This window comes from Ambystoma mexicanum, chromosome 1p (genome assembly GCF_040938575.1).
Source record: "Ambystoma mexicanum isolate Mex_15411 chromosome 1p, UKY_AmexF1_1, whole genome shotgun sequence".
Classification (NCBI taxonomy): Eukaryota; Metazoa; Chordata; class Amphibia; order Caudata; family Ambystomatidae; genus Ambystoma; species Ambystoma mexicanum.
Window position 1 is genome coordinate 1,457,209,767 of NC_090921.1, and position 20,854 is coordinate 1,457,230,620.

A 20,854-nucleotide genomic window follows, 5' to 3' on the forward strand; every position below is an offset into this window, starting at 1 on the left:
AGTTGTGCTGGTACCAAAAGCAGGGAACAAAGAACTACGGTTCTGCGTGGACTACAGGGCCTTGAATTCAGTTACCAAAACTGATGTCCATCATTTGCCAGGGACTGATGAACTGGTGGATTGGCTGGGTTCAGCTAAATTACTCAGTATATTTGACTTGACAAGTGGTTATTGGCAAATTGCCATGACTGACAATGCCAAGGGGATCACAGCTTTTACTACCCCAGAAGGCCTGTATCAATTCAAGATCATGCCTTTTGGACTGAACACCTGCCACATTTCAAAGACTGGTAGACCATGTTCTGAATGGGTTACAAACTTCTGACATAGTAGTGTGCAGCCCCACTTGTCCATCTTGAACAAGTGTTGCAGGCTATTCACCAGGCCAATCTGACCATCAAGGCAAGCAAATGTCAAGTTGGGCAGAGTAAAGTGGTCTACCTTGGGCATGAGGTAGGAGGAGGTGAGATCAAGCCCTTACCCAGCGAAGTACAAGCAGTACAAGACTGGGCCACCCCTACTACTCAAACACAACTGAGAGCCTTTTTAGGACTCAAAGGTTACTATAGACATTTCATAGAGAACTATGGGACCATATCTTCTTTAAATACAGGTTCTTCTCCAAAATACCCCAAAAGGGTGAAGTGGAATGAAGACTGTGAGAAAGCATTTCAGGGGCTGAAAGATGCCCCCTGTAACGCTCCAGTGCTGAGAGAACCAGATTACACTCGGGCCTTCTTAGTGCAGACTGATGTATCCAACACAGACATTGGAGCAGTCTTGACCCAGATGGAAAGCAAAGGAAGGGAGCAACCCATCTGCTTTATCAGTAGAAAATTAAAAGATCGAGAAACAAGGTGGGCAACCATTGAATGTGAATGTTTTGCCATAGTGTGGGCTTTACTTGTATGGATCTACCTTCAGAATTCAAACAGACCACCAACAATTGAGATGGTTAAGGCAGATGAAGGGGTAACATCCAAAGTTGCTCAGGTGGTCCATTAGCCTTCAAGGTTTTGACTTTACCATAGAGAATCGGTCAGGTACCAAACATAAGAATGCTGATGGTCTCTCCAGAAAGTATGACGGACTTGACCAAGAGATCCATCCAGGAGTGGATTAGATCCTCCCGTCCCTTAGTCTTGGGGAACAAGTGTTAGGGAGATGTATCCATTTTATGCTTAATCCTTTCTCCTATTGAGAACTTCAGCACTTTTTGATGGACTTCTGGGCCTTGTTCCTTTTCTCCTGAATGAGGGAAGCCTTTTGCCACTCATTCATTATTTCCTGCTCCAATCATGGGAACTTTGTTCTGTATGTTTTAAGGAGTCTCTTTCCTCCATATCTATTAAAGGCAGTGGTCGAAGTGTACGAAAAAAGTAGTGGAACTATGTTCCCTACTGTACTGGCCCAACTCCTCACAAAACCCATCATCACGCCCAATAAACTTTTTTTTTTTTAAATGCTCCTGCTGTTTAAGGGAACATTCAGGGCAGTGTACTGAAAGTGCAAGTTTCAACTTCATCCTACACTTTTATTTTAAAACAAAATCATTCTGGAATGGTTTCTTTTTAAAATAAAAAGTATAGGAACAGTAAAACTTAATTTAAAAAAAGTAGAGGGGCACCGCTCCCAACCACTCCCGCCCTCTTCGACCACTGGTTAAAAAGTCAACTGTGTTATATTTTTGCAGCACACAGCACCCTATGTGCAGTGTTTCTGAGTTCTCCTTTTTATATTCTTTGATGTTCCTTAAAAACGACTGTTCTTAAGGATAGGGGATACTTTTTATCCTTCCTAGACACACTCGAGAGATCGGCACACCCCACCCTATGTGGAGTGCTGATGGGATACCTAGTATCCTCATTCTCTCTGCTCCTGTAACCTTTTAGTTACAGTAACAACCCTAGTTATGGCTGGTGGCAGTGGACATATTCTACCGACTAATGCACAATTTTCCACCGCAGGCTGTATTCACAGCTGTGTTTATGCACAGGAGGGTCACTTATGTTCCAACATGGTGGCTTCATTTTTTTTCCTCGCCATTTCTTGTGTGGTTGTTCTTTGTTAGCCCTTCTTCTACTAGCCTGGGAGGGGGAGGTATTGATGCCAGTCCTGTCTTTGGCAGGATCCCTTTGTGTACCCGACAAGGCTCCAGTGGGTCTTTGTGGACAAGAAGCGTGGGAGGATCCCAAAACTCTGCTATCCCTTTTCTGCTGAAATGCCTGAATGGTACCAATTCCTACTGGGTGGGTGGCTGTCCAGTTTGGACAGCCACCCGCCCCTTTCTGTAAAATGCATGGAGAGTTTGCAGAGGATGAAGGGGAAATCCTGGTAAAAGGTGAGGCTCCTGAGGCAGAAGGCAAGTCGACCACTGGAATCTGAGGCAGAAGATTACCAGAGACTCCGGCAGACCCTTCCAGCAACTGCAAAGAGACCACTGCTGTCCTGACCCTGTTTTCAAATCAACAGAGGAGCTCTGAAGAAGACTGCGCCTTACATTTGGCTAGTGGGACAAACTAGCTGTAAGAGGACCTGCAGAACGGGCCATCACCAGACATACTCTGACCTTCCAGGGCCGCAAACCATCCAACACCAGGGGACCTAAGACCCAATTGCAGTGCATCATCGTCCTGTGAACGAATCCTCCTGGAACTTTGGTTGGACCTCCAGAGACAAGATCCCTCTCCTCAAAGTCCACTCATCAGAGTGCAGACGGAGTCTGGAGAATTCCTTGCGGAGGGTCCTTTTTCGTGACTGCTGCTGCGACATCCCTTCCAGAGTCCCTTCTTTCGCCACCACGACCAAGGAACAGGAGACCGGGTCCATCACTGTTGCAAAGGAGAGAATCCAGCTGCATATTCTTCAAGAACGAAGGTACTGTGGGGCTCATAGTAGTACTTCCCTCTAGTCAAATTGTCGCTCCTGTGTTACTGGAGTGCAGTATCAGAGGTTTGGGTGTTCACCCATTACCAGTACACATATAGGGAGTCCTTTACAAGGTCCCTGATAACTTTTTTTATTCCACTAAAGCATCCTACTTGAAAGTAATCTAAGTATGTGGAACTTTGGCTTTTCTACTGCTACACATGACTTCCCACCCCCCTCAACTGACTCTGAATAACTCTGAACTAGTTAGGGAATGACTGCTAATGCATTGGCGTCATTGAAAAGTATTACAAAGTGGTATATTGCTGTTGCTAGTGCTGAATAACCCTTTTCCTTACAACAGAACATTGAGTGATTTTATGAAGTTAATTGATTTATCATTGAACAGTGTTGATGACTGGTGAAGCACTCACCTGAAAATGTATTACTGAAGTTTCCTATTTGTGTTGGTTAGTCCAAATATTATTTACTTAACCGAGTAGAACTGTGCCTTGTGTATATAAAATAAATGTATATTGTACTATAACTACAAGTGTGTGAGAGTATCTTTGGGCTAATGGATTTACGGAGTTCATTGTACTTACCTACAGCTCACATCCTCATAAGAGAATCCCGGCTGCTCTGCCATTCTACCAAACCTTTTGGTAGTACAGACTTATACTAAGAGTTTGGGCCTGTATACCAAGGGATAGTTTTAGAGAGTCTCACCTGCTGGCAGACTTTAGGAAAACTCCCCTAACACTGTGTGAGTTTTATAGAGAAGGTCCGACCTTTAGGCCTCTGTATACAAGAGCTAGCATAGAGTGTAGGGGTCCCCTGACTATAGAGATCATCTGTACTGTAGCCAGATCTGTGAATATGGAGAATGGGCCCAAGGTTTGCACTTCCAGGTGGGTCTGGTGCACTATGGTGGGGTTTGGCAAAGAAGTGGTGACTGTCTCACCTTTGACCAACAGCAGCTTCTGTTCTCCCTGGACTCCTGTTCCACCTGGACTTCTCCTGGGTTGTGTTTCCTGTCCTCCTGCACAGTCATGCTGTTCTGCCATTCCACCTGCCTGTGTTTTATATCCGTGGCCAACATGGCCCTTCAGCAGGTGAGGACTGGCAAATATTGGCCTGCGGGGCAAGCACTACAAAGTGGCCCATGGTGCATCATCTCTGGCCAATGCTGCATTGGCTCCAAAACACCTTTTAAATTGTATATTTGATATTAAAAAAAACACTTTTTATTTTTAATGTAAATATGACAGACAGAGAAGACAACTCACCATATCATCCAGGCGCGTGGGCTAATCCACTGGCGGTTCTGCTAACCAGTACTACATCTGCTGCAACTTCCACTGTTAACCCTTTAAAGTCATGGTGGCCATATTTTCACCGGCACCCTGGAGGAATGGCTAAGACCAAGAGGAAAAGGCAAGGTACTAACCCATTGCTGCTTATTCCCACAATTTGTCTACAGGGCTACAACGGAATGTGAAACAATTGAATGTGTGCCAAGCAAAAAGCCTGACATATGGTTTAGTAGACTACACTGTGGATTCATATGTAGCCTACTTGATGGACCTCACCCTGGCCATGTCCATGGTCAACAGCCGCTGTACCTTGCCTAGGATGGCCTTCGTCCTTTCCTCCGACGGTGAAGCTAATCGCGCCACTGTGTCGAGTCTGGCTCCCAGGAACAGGGCGTCTTGTGACGGTACCAAGTGGGATTTCGTGAAGTTGATCGAGAATCCCAGATCCGTGAGCAGTCGAACGGTCTTCGCCGTGTGATCGACAGTGAGGTCTCTTGACTTTGCTCGGATGAGCCAATCGTCCAGGTAGGGGTAAACATGGATCCCCTGCAGGCACAGCCGCGCCGCCACCGGGGCCAGGCACTTGGTGAAGACCCTCTGCGCTGACTTCAAACCGAAGGGTAGGGCCTTGAACTGGTAGTGTCGCCCTTATGAATCGTAGGAACTTTCGATGTCCTTTGTGTATTGGGATGTGGAAGTAGGCATCCTCCAAGTCCAGCGACGATAGGAAGTCGCCCTCCTCCAGCTGTCCCAGCACGTGCTGAAGGGGGACCATCCGGAACTTCTGGGACTTGATGTATTTGTTGAGGGGGCGAAGGTCCAGGATGGGTCGCCAACCGCCGGTCTTCTTTCAGACGAGGAAATACCGCGAGTATACTCCGGAGCCTCTTCGGGATGAGTTCTATCACGCCCTTTTTTAGCATTGCTCGTGCCTCCTGAAGTAGCTGTGGCACATGGTTTTCCTTCCTAGCCATGGGTGGTAGACAGGGACACGTTCTTTGGAATTCCAGAGTGTGCCCATGGGCCAGAGCATCCAGCACCCAACGGTCGGTGGAGATGGACTCCCACATGTTGACGAAATTCGCCAGCCGGCCTCCCACCGGGGGGCTTGGGTGGGGGCCCGACGTCACGGCCGGTTTATTCTTGCTTCGCTGAGGCCTTGCTGCCTTGGCCTCCTTGGCGACAACACCGATGTCGTCCGGCCTTGCTGCGGCCTCTGTAGGCCTCCTGCGACGATGAGCGGTCCGCTTGGCGGTGCAACACAGAACCGCCACCAAATCCTTTGAAGGCACCTTGAGACTTGCCTGCGGGGTCCGAAAGGACAGCCGTCGATGGTGAGAACCCAAGGCCTGGGCCGTCTCGGTTTCCGTCTTGATGGCCTGCAGTGACTCGTCTACTGCCTTGCTGAACAGGTTGTTCCCGTCGAAGGGCATGTCCAGTAAACTTGGCTGAACACTCCTGACGGAAGTCAGTGGCCTTGAGCCACCCGCACTGGCGGAGACAACCGCTGTTGCCCATCTGGCAAAAACCAGTGTCGGTGATGTCCATGGCCACCGTGATGGCGTGGTCTGACGCCACCTCGCCTTCCTGAAGGATTTCAAGGGCCTCCGCCGTCTTTTCATCTGGCAGGAAATCTGGGAGGGGAGCGATCTTGAACCACAGCTCCCTGTCGTAGCGTGCCACTATCGCGAGGGCGTTGGCCGCTTTGATGGTCGTCGCCGCTGACGAGATGACTCGATGGTGTCCAGCTTCTTCCCCTTGTCGTCTGGTGGGGAAGTGGAAGTTCATGCCGTCACCCCTGCCACTTTCTTCTTTGCCGCCGCGGAGACCACTGAATCCGGGGACGCTGAGCTCTGAGGCACATCGGGGGGGAATCTGGGACCCGGTACTTCTTCTCATACCGGTCCCTCTTCGCAGGAGCCGTGGATGGGTTCTTGAGCAGCGATAGTCCCTCGTCCCAGATGTCGTCCAGTAACGGGACAGAGGACTGTCTTCCTCTTGGCTTCCCGTCGTTGGTAGAGGAAGCCCTCCTCCTGTTCTTCAGGACAAAGCTGGAAAATCTCTGATGTCCTGGCGATCATGGCGTGAAAGGAGCCAATTTCGTCAGGAGGGGAGGCCCAGGCAGGGGGTGATGGGAGATCCGTCCCGTCGACACCACCGTCGTCGTCCGTACCAGTCGTCGCCATTCCCTTCTCATTCCTCGATGGAGGGGAAGGAGCTGAAGGCTGGAAAGGAGGGGGAGGATGGATTTGCCTGCGCTTGTTCGGTGGGCTCCCAGACGGTCTAGGCGCCGCTGGATTGTCCGCTGGGGGTAAGGGCAACCTTGTCCTTATCTCCGTACACAGGGTCTGGATAGCCATCAAGATCGCTCCCGAGTTGTCCTGTGGCATAGGCATCGGTTGCGACGGGAGCGACAGCTGGGGCGTGAGATCCTCCGTCTCCTCCACGGCCCGCGGCTCCTCGTCGGCGCCACCATTGCTCTCTACGTCCACCTCATCGGGATCCCACCCGTAGGACCAGACTTCCTCAAACTTCTTATCCAGGATCTTTTTGACGTCAGCCAGCTCATCTTCGGAGGTGGTATCTGTGTCCGTTATGGCTACCGTGCCCCCCCTCTTTCTCGTCCCGTGGTTTTACGGGGGTCTTCTCGATAGGTTGAAAAGATGATTCCCTCTGGGGTGGGAGGGAAACTCTAGTCCCAGAAGTCGAATCCACTGGGGTAGCCTCCACAGGCTTCGCCAGGGCCTCCACGACTCCTTCAATCGAGGCCTTTGCTGGGTGAATCAGGGCCTTCACGACCTTGGCCGTGTCTGGGGCCTTCACCTTAGGGGGAGGGTCACCACCTCGCCCCCTTTGGCTTTCTCCATCGGGATCGACCAGGGCTTCTCCCAAAGCTTACCCGGGTTCTCCGACTTCCTTTTCCCCTCGAGCCAGAGCATTGGCTGGCGGTTGATGGCATCAGGGACATCGCACCCTGCCTGGCAGCCGAGGAGCCCGAAGCAACGGCGCTCCCGGTGCCCGCGGACTCGCGGTGCTTTGCCTTATGTTGGGCCCATGTCGCCAGAACGCTATCACAGGTCTTGGAAGACCGCTCGGACGACTTCTTCTCACCTGCTGCTGGGCTCTTCCCTTCCAGCCAGTTAGTGAGTCCAGTCTGACGGTCCTTCAATGTACGGGCGGACATGTTCTTACAGAACGCGCAGTCCTCCACGTGAGACTTGTCATCATGAAGGCAGTAGAGGCACTGGGGTTGTTCATCCTCAAAGACATTCTGCAAACCACATCTAGGGCAGTTCCTAAACAGCTTGGATCCAGTAGGCGTCGTGTCTTTGTCCTGGGCCATGTCCACGTGGAGTAGGCCTCAAAGATCTTCTGGAATCCTCCAAGAAGAGAAACTCGATGAGGGGCGTAGAAAATTCCAAAACGGGTGCCCGTTGATCGGAAGAAGAATCGGTGGAGTTTGAGGCTCAAATTGACTGAAAAATAAGAGAAAACTCTTAGGAAAAAGGCAAAACGCAGTAAAAGCTCGAGAGCTATAGCACAAGGACTCCCAACACTTGAACGTGCGGTAAAAATGTGGCTGGGGGCAGTATGGCCCAGAGACCAGTGATTGGTTAGTAGTAGAAAGACAGTTCAGAAACGAAACTGAAACTGATTTTTTCTTTACCGAGGATTCCCATCCTGACGACGGGGAATATTCATGAGCATGTGAATCCATGCCAGACCCCATGCTGGAGAATGAGGGGGTTGGTGACTTTCGTATGAGATATGCTAGTCTCACAAAGCAATCTAGTTGCAAGTATAAGGTGATCAATTCACTCAATAAGTAATCAAGAATGTTTGTATATTGTCAAATAGGCGAGGTGTTGAGGTGAGGATCGTAAGCCTAATACAGGACCTGGACTGCCGTCTGTTTTTGAGACAGAGGTGTGTTTGCCAAGATTGAGGCAAAGTTTCTAGTTCTGGGAGGCTGCAGATTGCCCAATTAGATTCTTGGGTAGGATGATGTCTGCAAAGTAAGTCTCGAGGGGGGAAGATAAAAGTAGACCACACTCATGGATTCTGAAAATGAAACAATAGCCCATCAGATCTAAAGGGGGTAGTTATGGTATAGGGAACCACTTGCCAGGATGTTCAGATCAATGATTAACATCTCTATTCCTCCAAGTCAGAGATAAAATAGTTGGTAAGGTTAAAACACATCAAGAAGGCTTTGCTATGGCTGAAGTATAGAGCCATTCAGCTAATTACTTATTTAGTGAATCTCACAGAAGGAAAGTGGTCAATAGATAGCTTTGTGCCCTGCAGAGTTGTTTAGTCTGATGGGCTATCTTCAGAGTTTTAGAGGGCTTTTTTGGCTGATTAGTCCTGCACTTACAGGCAAGTACATAGGCGTTGGACACTGCAAGATTAGCAGAATCTATATCCCGTTTCTAGACAAGCCAGTGCATCTTATGTGGCTTCCATATCCCAATTTCTTTATACATTATGGAAAATGGCCCCCATTACAACCCAGCCGTTAAGGGGTTAACGGCGCCGTAAAAGGTGGCTGCGCCGTTAAACCCTTAACGCCTGATTACGAGGTCCCTTTGCTTTTAGCAGGCGTTAAAAAACCAACCCGCAAAGGGACCTAGGAGCTAATTAGCGCTTTCCCCAGTCCCATAGAGCCCTATGGGGCAAAAATGGGAATGGGGAAGGGCCATGGCGGCATGGGGAATTACTGCCCCGCCAACCTCGGAATGGGGCGGTAATTCCCCATTCTGCCATGGCGGAGTCGGTAAGTTACCGGCATGGACCATGGTGCTATTAGCACCATGGTCCAACGCCTGGGTCGTAATGAGGGCCAATAACTTTTTTGCTTAAATTTTAGTGAATCAGCCCCCCTTCCCCCAGGTGCCCACCCTCCCCCCCCCCGCCCCAAGATTCATGTGGTTATATTGGACTCGAAGCGTTTCCTACCAGACTGACATTATTAAAACTGCAGTGACTATTAGTCAGTTTGGATGAGTTCAACCTCGATTTGAGGCAGTTGCCACTACACTAAACACCAACAAGGCATTTATGTAAATCAAAATGCCATTTTCCTTTGAGCACCGTAGTTAAATTGGATCAGGCAAGGGTTTTGTTGATGAAAGGACTGCTATATCAAGGCCACACAGCTAGATGTGTACTAATGAAGCAGGAGTCTTGGTGCACCCAATAGAAGATAGGTATTCTAAATTGGTGGCCGGTTTTGACCCTCCTTTTGGCTATGTGTCTCCACAATCATGGCGCAATATCAATGCAAGGGAATGTCCATTTACCCACACAAGCCCCTCCCACTATTTTCATGCAGATGACATTCTGCCCTATGTGAGAGATCCCGGTCAGAATCGAGCTGTGGTCATGGCAGTCTCAAAATGTGTCAAACACTGCCATCTCATCAGAACGAAATACAGGTACCACTAACCCCCCTGCACGTAGCGCAAACCGATGCATTTTAAGTTTATCCAGCAATCCTGTTATGTACCATAGAGCTTACATTGATTTCTTCAAAAAGTACCCAGAGAGTGATGCACTCCATGTGGTCTGCTTGGAAACCACTTAATGCATCTTACTTGGAGTGGTCCTCGAGTAGTGTGAGAGATTTCTAACACCAAGGAGGTGATGGCGGGGTCAGCTCCTGCCCCCTCTGCTGTTTGGCGGTCTTTTGCAGATATTGCCCAGAAACCGAGCAGACATGACTTCAGTGGAATTGTGCACCACTGCCAAAGGACACTGCTTTTGTAACATGATGGAAAATACCTCTAGTTAACAGATAACCGGAAGGGCTAGTTCTTAAAAAATAAAAACATAAAAAAATTTAAAAAATGGTCCCAATATATATATTACACCTCTTGTTCTCTGGAGCGGATGACAGAGTGACATGAAATAATGGATCAGCCCATGCCTACCAATTACCATGATATTAGCAAAACACTGCACATTATGCTTGTTGCACAGGATAAGGGGCTGCTGAGGGAACCTGCCTTTGTGTCTCACTGCATTCATGTCATAATTGACCAGTTTGTTCCTACAAACCAAGTTCTTTGTTGTAGTGATGAAAAGAGTAACTGCAATTTAAAAAAATGGAGGCAGTGCGCTCATACATCTGGAAACATATGGATATTGATAACACTGACATACTAGTTTTGTTTGTCGAACAGAAACGGGCATCACCGCCACAGAAGTGGACTTCACATATCCGTGAGTTTGGCACAAGTTGCTTTCCCAAACACTGCAGTTGCTTCAACCATGGCAACCTCTCAGGGTAATTTGAAATACTTAATACTTCTGTTTTGAATTGCATACAAAGTGATATTGAGCAAAGTTGGACATTGAAATGCGATTTACCTTTTCAGTTCATCATGATAGAATTCCGATTTGCATGCCACCATTTCACTGTTTTGATTGTCATTATCGCGACTTCGAACACCCCCAAAGACATACAGCTCCACTCCCACTCCACAGGCAACGGCGCCAAACCTAGAGAACAAGATACAGAGGAAACCATACTAATTACGGGCAAGCACTCCTGTTCAGCAATTACCATCAAGATTAAAGTAATACTAATCGACAGAATTGCGAGAGATACCAGCAAATTATTATATGCTTTTGTTAGGCAGGTTTAACATTTTAAAAATATAAACGTTGATGGTTGAAGTGAAGTCAAGTAAACCAAAACAAAATAAGTCTTCAGTTTCCTCTTGCTAAGCGTGAAAAAGTCCTCCACTATTTTTTTCTTATTATTCTGCAACTTGTTTCCTATATTTAAAATGAGAAAGAAAAATGACAGGACCCAGAATTCAAAACGGAAAAATAAAACTGGGTGATCTTCGTATGCATGGCAAGGGGAAACGCAGGAGCTCTGGAAAAAGTTAGAAAAGTATGTTCTCTGAACGACAAATGGCAATTTCTTTCTACATATTACTCTTACAAGTCTGAAGGTTTCCTTATGAGCGGATACAAATAAAGTTTTACTTGTTAAATAATTATGCTCCCAGTTTCAGGACTCACGCCTTCTGTCTGTACAAATGATCTATTGATTTTACCCTCAACAAGACATTTCCCCACCCAGAACTTTTTCTCTGGTTAAGGAATCATCATTTGAGTTCTAGTATTTCTTGGTGAGATAATTAATGTAATATATACCCATTGTTGCTTACTTTCTGTATTGTATTCTCAGATGGCATCTATTCAGCAACTGAAAAAGGCTATATAGTGTGGGATACCGGTAGACCTTCGTATTGGCGTCTCAGATTACAGTACATGAAACACTACACACCTGTAATTCTCTTTTTAATGTTTGTATCTGCTTGGATTCACATGCTTTGCATAGGCCGACATCTAGTGTTTGGTGCAGAGTATTACACAATTCATTTTCAATTTTGAAAAGGGACAATAACAGGGCATCTATGTAATACTATCCATACGGCGACATGTACAGTACCTATGATCCTTCACGCGTCAAGGTCCTCAGATTAATTTATTTCAGACCTGAGGTTGCATGAAGTGTATAGTGAAAAAAGAATGTGAAGAGGTGTCCACATTAGAAACATGTGGTCGATGCTACCTTATACTCCCAACGAGGGTAGCGGGGCGGGCGCATGTGAATCTAAGCAGATACATACCTGTAATAGTCTTTCTGATACGTGTAATGTGTGTCTTCTGAGGCTTGTGAATCTGCTTAGAATCGCATGCTTTGCATGGACTAGCAAGCAGTAACAGGTGAAGGAGGTGAGTTGCTAGAAGGAACAGAGGCAAGTAAATGCCTGTCCCACCTGTGAGTCATTCCCTGCTTGTATGTCAACACAGTAATGTTGCATGAAAGTGGGCACTGAACTCATGTGGCTGCCTTATAGCCTTCAAAGGTGCAATAGCCATGAAGGCCAATGTAGCTCCTGTACTACGTGTGTAGTGTGCTTTAAGTGTACATGGTAACTCCTTGTTGGACAATATGTAGCACTGCAGTATGCATCTTACTATCCATCTAGTAATGATAGTCTTCGAGGCAGTATCCCATTCTCTTCCGGCTCTTAGGGAAACAAATAACAGGTTTGTTTTCCCGATTGGTTCTGCTTTGCTGAGGCAGTACACGACTGACCTCTGGAAATCAGGTTTATTGAGTGCTCTCTCTTTCCAGAGTTTTGACGGTCCTGAAAGAACGCTGGTAGTTCAATGGATTTATTGACATGGAAATTAATTTTGGCAAGAAACCTGGGTGTGTACTTAAAGATACCTTGTTTTTATGTATTGTGAAAAAAGGTTTGGTTCCAGCCTGAAGTTGACTGTTCTAATAGAAGTGTTGGTTGTAAGGAAAGTGACTTTGTAAGTGAGATCCTTGAGGTTTGCTTTATGAGGGCCCATGAGCTTTTTTCCTAAAACAATATATGAATCCCACCCAGCGGGTGGATTTCAAATAGACGGATGAAGTATTTTAAGCCCCTACATGAAGGCTTCAACAACTGGATTATTCCACCAAGAGGCCTTGCTTTGCTATGTCTATCCAGACAGTGCAGCTCAATGGACGTTTAATGAATTAAAGAGCAGAATGGAGTCTAACAAGTGAAGTAGATTATGCACTATATTCGATGGTGAGCAGTTAATTGGGCTGACATTTGACTTTCTACACCATACTATAAATCTTTTCCATTTGTTAAAGTAGGAGTGTCCAGTGCTTGGTTTATGTGCTTCTTTTAATATTTGCATGCATCCGTTACGCAAATTAAGGTGGCCAAACTATAACTTCAGGAGCCAAGCTGCTTAGTTGGATGTCAGAGGGTGTGGATGTAGGGTTAAACCCTTGATTCTGTGACAATATGTTGTAAGGGCATGTTAGCGTGATTGGTGGACAAATGGACATTTTGAGAAGGTGGGAATTACCACGTATGATGTGCCTAAATTGAAGCACCTAGAATCAAGTGCTCCTGGGGCCTCATAAAGATTACCTTGTTCAAGAGTGGTGTTGGTGGAAAAGCATATGCAAATATCCCTGACGAGCTGACCCAGAAGTGCGTTCCCCTTGGAATCTGGAGGCGTAACTTTGGCATTTTGCAATTTCTCTTGTGGCAAGCAGATCGATGTTTGGATGCTTTCAACGTGAGAAAATGTTGTCTACAATGTCCGAATGTAACTCACAATTGTGTTTTGAGGGTTGATCCGTGTTTCTGCTTAGTGTCTGCCAGGCAGTTGTATTGCGCTTCCTGTTATGATTAGTATGTTTATCTATATTAAGATGTTGGAAAGCTTGCAGTGTGCTAGCAATTCTAGAACACTGATGTGCTTTTTCTAGTGTTTAGTGTCTAGTGGGGGAGGAAGTATAGCGCAGGTGCAACGAGTTTTGTCTTCAAAGCAAGACAACGCGGTACAACACAGGCTCGAATCCCGATCTCGTGCTTAGAAACTACTCGCTGGTATTAAACGTGTTATAAATGAACAATAAAATAAATAGTGTGTGTCCACATGGCATTCACTGTATGGTAGAGGCAATCGGCTCACAATGCTGAGAGTAATGCGTCTGTTGTGATTATGATGTGTGTTGGCGGGTTGACAAATGGTTTTCCCTTTAACAAGTTTTCCTTTGTCCACCATTGAAGCACCACCACCACTGTCTGTGAAACCTCCACTAGATTGTCCCAATTGACTTTCGCCAGTGACCATTGTTTTCGCCAACCACTGTTGCACTGGACGCAAGTGTAGCTTTGCATGAGGCACTATGAAGATGCATGATACCATCATGGCTAGCAGGCACATTACTTTCCTGACTTATCTGGTGACCAACTGCATAACAGGGAATTTGCTTTAGTATGTTATGGACCCGATAGTTGGAGGGGAATACTAAAGTGTTTGGTTGAATTATAGCCCCTAGGAACGGTTTTTTACTGATTGGGTACTAGGCTTGACCTCTTTTTGTTGATAGAGAAACAGAGTTGATGCAGAAGATGTATTGTTTTCTGTGTATTTTGTTGACATTTTTGCAGTGTCTCTCCTTTTATGAGCCAGTCATCCCAATAAGGGTACAATGGGAAACTTCCTCTGCGCAGGTGTGCTGCTACTACTGCTAGTACCTTTGTGAATACTCTGGGGTGCTGATGCAACCCCGCATTGAAGTACGCTGAATTGGTAGTGTGCCAACCCTACTTTAAACCGATATTTTCGATGTGCTGGCAGCATTGAAATATGAAGGTATGCATCTTTCATATCTAGTGTTGCCATGCAGTCTCCCTTTTTGAGCAAAGGGTTGACATCCTGAACTTTTGAGTTTGACATATGTTTTTGCTGGTCTCAGATCAAATACTAGTGGTTTGGTTTCGTCTTTCTTTGGAACAAGGAAGTAGCCTGAATAAATAACTTGGTTTACCTCTGATGGTGGGACATGCTCAATGGCTCCCTTCTCTAGAAGTGCTTGCTTGCCCATCAGTTTGTAGAATAGGTTGGTTCGCGTTCTAAAACTATCCATCAGACTCTTGGTGGATGATTGCACAGTAGTTGAATTACATGCATTATCAGTACCTTAAAGTTGGCAACACCCAATTGTCCGACGTTATCCAGTCTCATTTGTGGGTGAATAGTGTAATGCAACCCCCACCCCTTACTGGGGGGGATATGGGATGGGACCTGAATCAGGGAGCCATTGCTTGGTGGAAGGAACCGATCTTCGATTTGCTTGGCCTCTACCTCTGCTGCGCCCCGTTCGGAATTGTCTGGAAAATGTGGATTGAGATGTCATCCTTGGGTTGTATAGCACAAGCTGGAGCCTACGGCTGAGATATAGCCAGACTGGGCTGAGGATCTTTAAGGAACAAGTTACTTACTTGTAACTGTTGTTCTCCAGCATGGGTCTTGCATGGATTCACATGCTCATGAATATTCCCCGTTGTCAGGCTGGGAATCCTCGGTAAAGAAAAAATCAGTATCAGTTTCGTTTCTGATCTGTCTTTCTTAGTAGTAACCAATCACTGATCTCTGGGTCATGCTGCCCCCAGCCAATGACTGCCCTTTCCCTAAGCCCCGCCTCTGGCAGACGTCCTCAGATTTGGTAGCACGCCAAGTGGCAGTATGACCAAGTGAAGAGCCGCAGAGGGGTAGGTGGGAGGGTTCGCATGTGAATCCATACCAGACCCATGCTGAAGAACAACAGTTAAAGGTAAGTAACTTGTTCCTTCTCCAGCATGGGGTCTGGCATGGATTCGCATGCTCATGAATAAAAGAATACATAGCAGTATACACATGCACAACCACGGGAGGTGGCAACAGGCTCAACATTAAGCAATACAACCACTCAACATTAAGCATCTCTTACCTCCTCATCAGGCTCACCTTAAGCGAACAGGTTGCGCAGCACTGCTTGGTCAACCCTGGACTCCTCCCTGGAGTCCGGATCGACGCAGTAGAATCTTGTGAAGGTGTGCGTCGACCTCCACGTAGCAGCCCTGCAGATGTCCAGCAGGGGCACACCAGACACGAACGCCGTGGTAGCAGCGATCGCTCTGGTCGAATGGGCTCTCGGACTGCCGGGCACCGGTCGGTTTGCCAATTGGTGACAATGCATGATGCAGCCGGAGAGCCATCTGGAAATGGAAGTCTTAGAGAGAGCCTTCCCTTGATTCACAGACCCAAAGTTCAAGAATAGCTGTGACGTCTTCCGAAAACTCTGTGCGGTCCACGTAGAACTTCAGTGCTCTAGCTACATCCAGCGAGTGCAAAGTCCTCTCGGCCGGCCTCGAAGGCGACGGGAAGAAAACTGGTAGCACCAAGGGCTTGTTGAAGTGGAAGTCCGACAGCACCTTGGGCATGAAGGAGGGGTGCGTCCTAAGCACTACCCTTGTGTCATGAAAAGTCAAGTATGGAGGCTTGCAAGAAAGGGCCTGGATCTCTCCCACTCGTCATGCAGAGGTGATGGCCACGAGGAACGCTGTCTTCCATGACAGGAACTTCAAAGGCGCCGAATGCATAGGCTCGAATGGGGCTCCCATGAGCCTGGTCAGCACCACATTAAGTTCCCACGCCGGGACAGGGGCCTTCACCGGCGGGAATGATCGGAATAGTTCCTTCATAAATTCCTTTACCAGGCGATGAGACCACAAGGACGCCCGTCCCGTAGTCCTCGTATATCGGGAGATGGCAGCCAGATTAATTTTTATGGAGGCGTGAGCCAGTCCAGCTTTGGCCAGCGACAGTAAGTACGGCAGCACTTGAGGGGCCGTAATCCGCAGAGGGTTAATCTTCTGTGCACGGCACCAGACAGAGAACCTCTTCCATTTATGACCGTAACACTTGAGTTGAGGACGCCCTGGCTTTTGCAAGAACCTCTCTGCAATCAGCCGGGATATCGTACCCTCCAAACTCTAGTGCTGCAGGAGCCAGGCCTGCAAGTTCAGCGACTGTGGGTCGTGGTGTAGAATGGTGCCTCCTTCTCTGGAGAGAAGATCTGCATCCGCCGGCAGCGTCACTGGCGGGGACATTGACAAGTCCAGAAGGTCCGGGAACCAGACCTGCCTCGGCCACGCCGGCGCGACGAGGATCATCCTGCACCTGGATTTCTTTTGCTGGCTGATGAGGCGGAGCAGCAATGGCAATGGAGGGAACGCATATAGAAACAGGCCGTCCCAGGGAAACGAGAAAGCATCGCCGATGCTCCTCAGCTGTGGGAACCTGCTGGCGAACCTCTGGCACTTGGAGTTTGTCGCCGTCGCGAACAGGTCGATCTGGGGTTTGCCCCATCGTTGGAAGAGTCGATCCCCTTGATCCTGGAGCAGTTCCCACTCGTGGCACGAGCGCAGCTCCCTGCTGAGTGAGTCGGCAATGGTGTTTTTTATTCCTGCCAGGTGGAAGGGAACCAGAAACATCCCCTGGGCGACGGCCCAGTGCCAGAGATCCTGGTGCCCCCCCTGCTTCCGTATGTAGAACATTGTGGTGGTGTTGTCAGTGAAGATCCTCACCACTTTGTCCTTGAGGGACGGGAGGAACGACTTGAGCGCCCAGAACACTGCACAGAGCTCCAAGATGTTGATGTGAAGAGACCTCTCCTCCGGGAGCCAAAGGCCTCTTGCAGGGAGATCTCCGGTGTGGGCCCCCCAACCCTCCAGAGAGGCGTCCGTAGTCACCGTCTACTGAAACGCCAGGGTTTGAAAGTCTGTGCCCGTCGTGAGGTGAGCCCGGGTGCCCCACCAGGGTGAGGTCCATCAAGTCCCTTCTCGGGATGATGTCCTCATGCATCTACCTTGTGCCCCTTTGCAGACTTCGGATGAGTCCGCTACAGGAGTTCCTCGACGCCCGCTGGTTTCAGACGGGGGGCTGCTTCGAGGACAGGATCCCCCTCGACTAGGAGTCCGTCGCCGTCGTCCTATAGAGTCCAACTTCTTACCCTTGCTGTCCGGCGGGGAAGTGGAAGTTGAGGCCGCCGCGCCCACTGCCTTCTTCTTAGCCGCTGCCGAGACGAGAGTCCGGCGTGGGCTGGGCCCTGAGGCACAAGGGGGCGGCATCGGGGACTCAGCACTTCTTCTCGTACCGGTCACTCTTGGCGGGTGTCGTGGCAGGGTTCTTGAGGACAGAAAGCCCCTCGTCCCAGATGTCATCGAGTAAAGGCACCGCGAGGACCGTCTTCCTCTTAGACTCTCGTTGTTGGTACAGAAACCCCTCCTTTTTCTGTTCTTCAGGGCAGAGCTGGAAGAGCTCAGATGCCCTGGTTATCATGGCGTGGAAAGAGCCAACCTCGTCGGCTGGGGACGCCCGCGGGGGAGATGACGACGGATGTCTACTGTGTCATCGCCGCCGTCATCGTCCGTCCCCGTCGCCGTATCCTCTCTCGGCGAGGGGGATGAGAGTTCCACCGGTCTCTCAGGCATGAAGGGCGGAGCGGGGTGGACTCTCCTCTGCTTGTTCGGAGGGCTTCCCGACGGGCCTGGTTCAGACTCCTCCGTCGGGGTGCGTGGTAATCTCGTCCTTATCTCGGTACATAAGAATTGGATTGCCAACAAAATGGCCGCCGAGCTAGCCTGGGGCTCGGGCAATGGCTGCGACGAATGGGATGGCTGCTCCAGTGGGCCTTGTTCGTCGTCCTCGTCGCTATCCTCGATCACGTCAGCAGGGACCGTCCCCTGGGATCGAACCTCTCATTGAGGTTTATGAACCTCTCGTTGAGGCCTATGGGCCTTTCGTTGAGGCCCCTCTCAGTTCCTCCTTGGAGGCAGATTCTGAGTCTGTAACGGCCACCCCCCCCCTCTTTTTCAGCTGGGGGCTTCACAGGGGTCTTAGCGATGGGCTGGAAAGAGGATTCCCTCCGCGGCGGCAGGGATACTCTGGTCCCAGAGGCCGTTTCCATTGGCATAGTCTCAGCCGGCTCCACCAGGGTCGCAGAGGCACTTCGGTAGAGGTCTTAGCCGGGTGGATCAAGGCCCTCACCACCTTAGGTGCGTCCTGGGCCTTCGCCTTGGGGGGAGGGTCAACGCCTCGCTCCCCCTTCGAGATCGACTGGGTCCGCTTCAGCGACCTACCCAGGTTCTCGGACTTCCTCTTCCCCGACCCAGAGCGCTGGCTCGTGGTTGAACGTGCCGGGGAAGTAGTGCCCTGCTTGGCAACCGAAGAGCCTGACCTTTCGGCGCTCCCGGAGCCCGCGGACTCGCGGTGCTTGGCCTTCCGTTGGGCCCCCGTCGCCTGGGCGCCCTCAAAGGACTTAGAAGCCCGCTCAGACTTCTTCTTCGCCTTCTCACTTGCTGTGCCCTTCTCCAGCCAGGTGGCAAGGCGGGAACAATGATCTGGTTTGGTCCATTCAGAAAGGTTCTTGCAGAACGCACAGTCCTTCTCCACGTGCGTCTTGTCCCCATGGAGGCAGTAGAGACATCGCGAATGCTCGTCCTCCTTGAAAACGTTATATAATCCGCATCCAGGGCAGTTCCTGAATAGCTTGGATCCGGGCTTCGAGCTCCCTTTGTCCTGGGCCATGTCCTTGAGGCAGGCCGCAGATGGAACAAGTTACTTACCTGTAACTGTTGTTCTCCAGCATGGGTCTGGCATGGATTCACATGCTCATGAATATTCCCCGTCGTCAGGCTGGGAATCCTCGGTAAAGAAAAAACCAGTATCAGTTTCGTTTCTGATCTGTCTTTCGTAGTAATAACCAATCACTGGTCTCTGCGTCATACTGACCACAGCCAATGACTGCCCTCTACCTAAGCACCGCCTCTGGCAGCCATCTTCAGATTTGGAAGCACGTGAAGTGGCAGTATGACCAAGTGAAGAGCCGCAGAGGGGTAGGCGGGAGGGTTCGCATGTGAATCCATGCCAGACCCATGCTGGAGAACAACAGTTACAGGTAAGTAACTTGGTTCCTTCTCCAGCATGGGGTCTGGCATGGATTCACATGCTCATGAATAAAGAATACATAGCAGTACACACATGCACAACCACGGGAGGTGGCAAAGGCTCAACATTAAGCATTACATCAAACTCAACATTAAGCATCTTACCTCCTCACCAGGCTCACCTCAGGCGAACAGGTTGCGCAGCACTGCTTGGCCGACCCTGGACTCCTCCCTGGAATCCCGATCGACGCAGTAGAATTTCGTGAAGGTGTGCGTCGACCTCCACGTAGCAGCCCTGCATATGTCCAGCAGGGGCACACCAGAAAGGAACGCCGTGGTAGCTGCGATCGCTCTGGTGGAATGGGCTCTCGGACGGCCAGGCAGCGGTCGGTTTGCCAACCGATGACAGTACATGATACAGCCGGAGAGCCATCTGGAAATGGAAGCCTTCGAGAGAGCCTTCCCCTGATTGACAGGTCCAAAGTTCACAAAGAGTTGTGACGTCTTCCGAAAACACTTCGTGCGGTCCACGTAGAACTTCAGCGGAGGTGATGGCCACAAGAAACGCTGTTTTCCACGACAGAAACTTCAACGGGGCCGAGTGCAGAGGCTCGAACGGAGGTCCCATGAGCTTGGTCAGCACCACGTTGAGCTCCCACGCCGGGGCCGGCGCCTTCACCGGCGGGAACGATCTGAACAGTCCCTTCATGAACTCTTTCACCAGACGATGAGACCACAGGGACGACCGGCCCGTGGTTCTGGTGTATCGGGAGATCGCAGCAAGATGAATCTTGATGGACGCGTGTGCCAGTCCAGCTTTGGCCAGAGTCAGCAGGTACGGCAGTACCTGGGGAGCCGTAATCCGTAGAGGGTTAATCTTCTGTGCGTGGCACCAGACAGAAAACCTCTTCCATTTGTGTCCGTAGCATTTAAGAGTCGAGGACGCCCTGGCCTTTGCAAGAACCTCTCTGCAGTCGGCCGGTATGTCGTATCCTCCAAACTCTAGCGCTGCAGGAGCCAGGCCTGCAAGTTCAGCGATTTCGGGTCGTGGTGGAGGATGGCGCCTCCTTCCCTGGAGAGCAGATCCGCGTCCATCGGCAGCTTGATTGGCGGGGACGCTGACAAGTCCAGAAGGTCCGGGAACCATATCTGCCTCTGCCACGCAGGTGCGACGAGGATCATCCTGCACCGTGACCTCTTGAGCTGGTTGACGAGCCGGATTAGCAGTGGCAAAGGAGGGAACGCGTAGAGGAACAGGCCCTCCCAGGGGAACAAGAAAGCATCGCCCATGCTCCTCGCCTGGGGAAACCTGCTGGCGAACCTCCGGCACTTGGAGTTCGTCGCCGCCGC

At 49.6% G+C, this 20,854-nt stretch overlaps 1 protein-coding gene across 1 annotated transcript in view; it reads right to left on the reverse strand.

The window, feature by feature from the left end:
• GAN (gigaxonin) overlaps positions 1-20,854 on the reverse strand; it is a 654,734-nt gene that overhangs the window by 135,976 nt on the left and 497,904 nt on the right. The window contains exon 9 of the mRNA XM_069607099.1: positions 10,557-10,688. Within this exon, the coding sequence (XP_069463200.1) occupies positions 10,557-10,688 (132 nt within the window). The remainder of the gene's footprint in view (positions 1-10,556; positions 10,689-20,854) is intronic.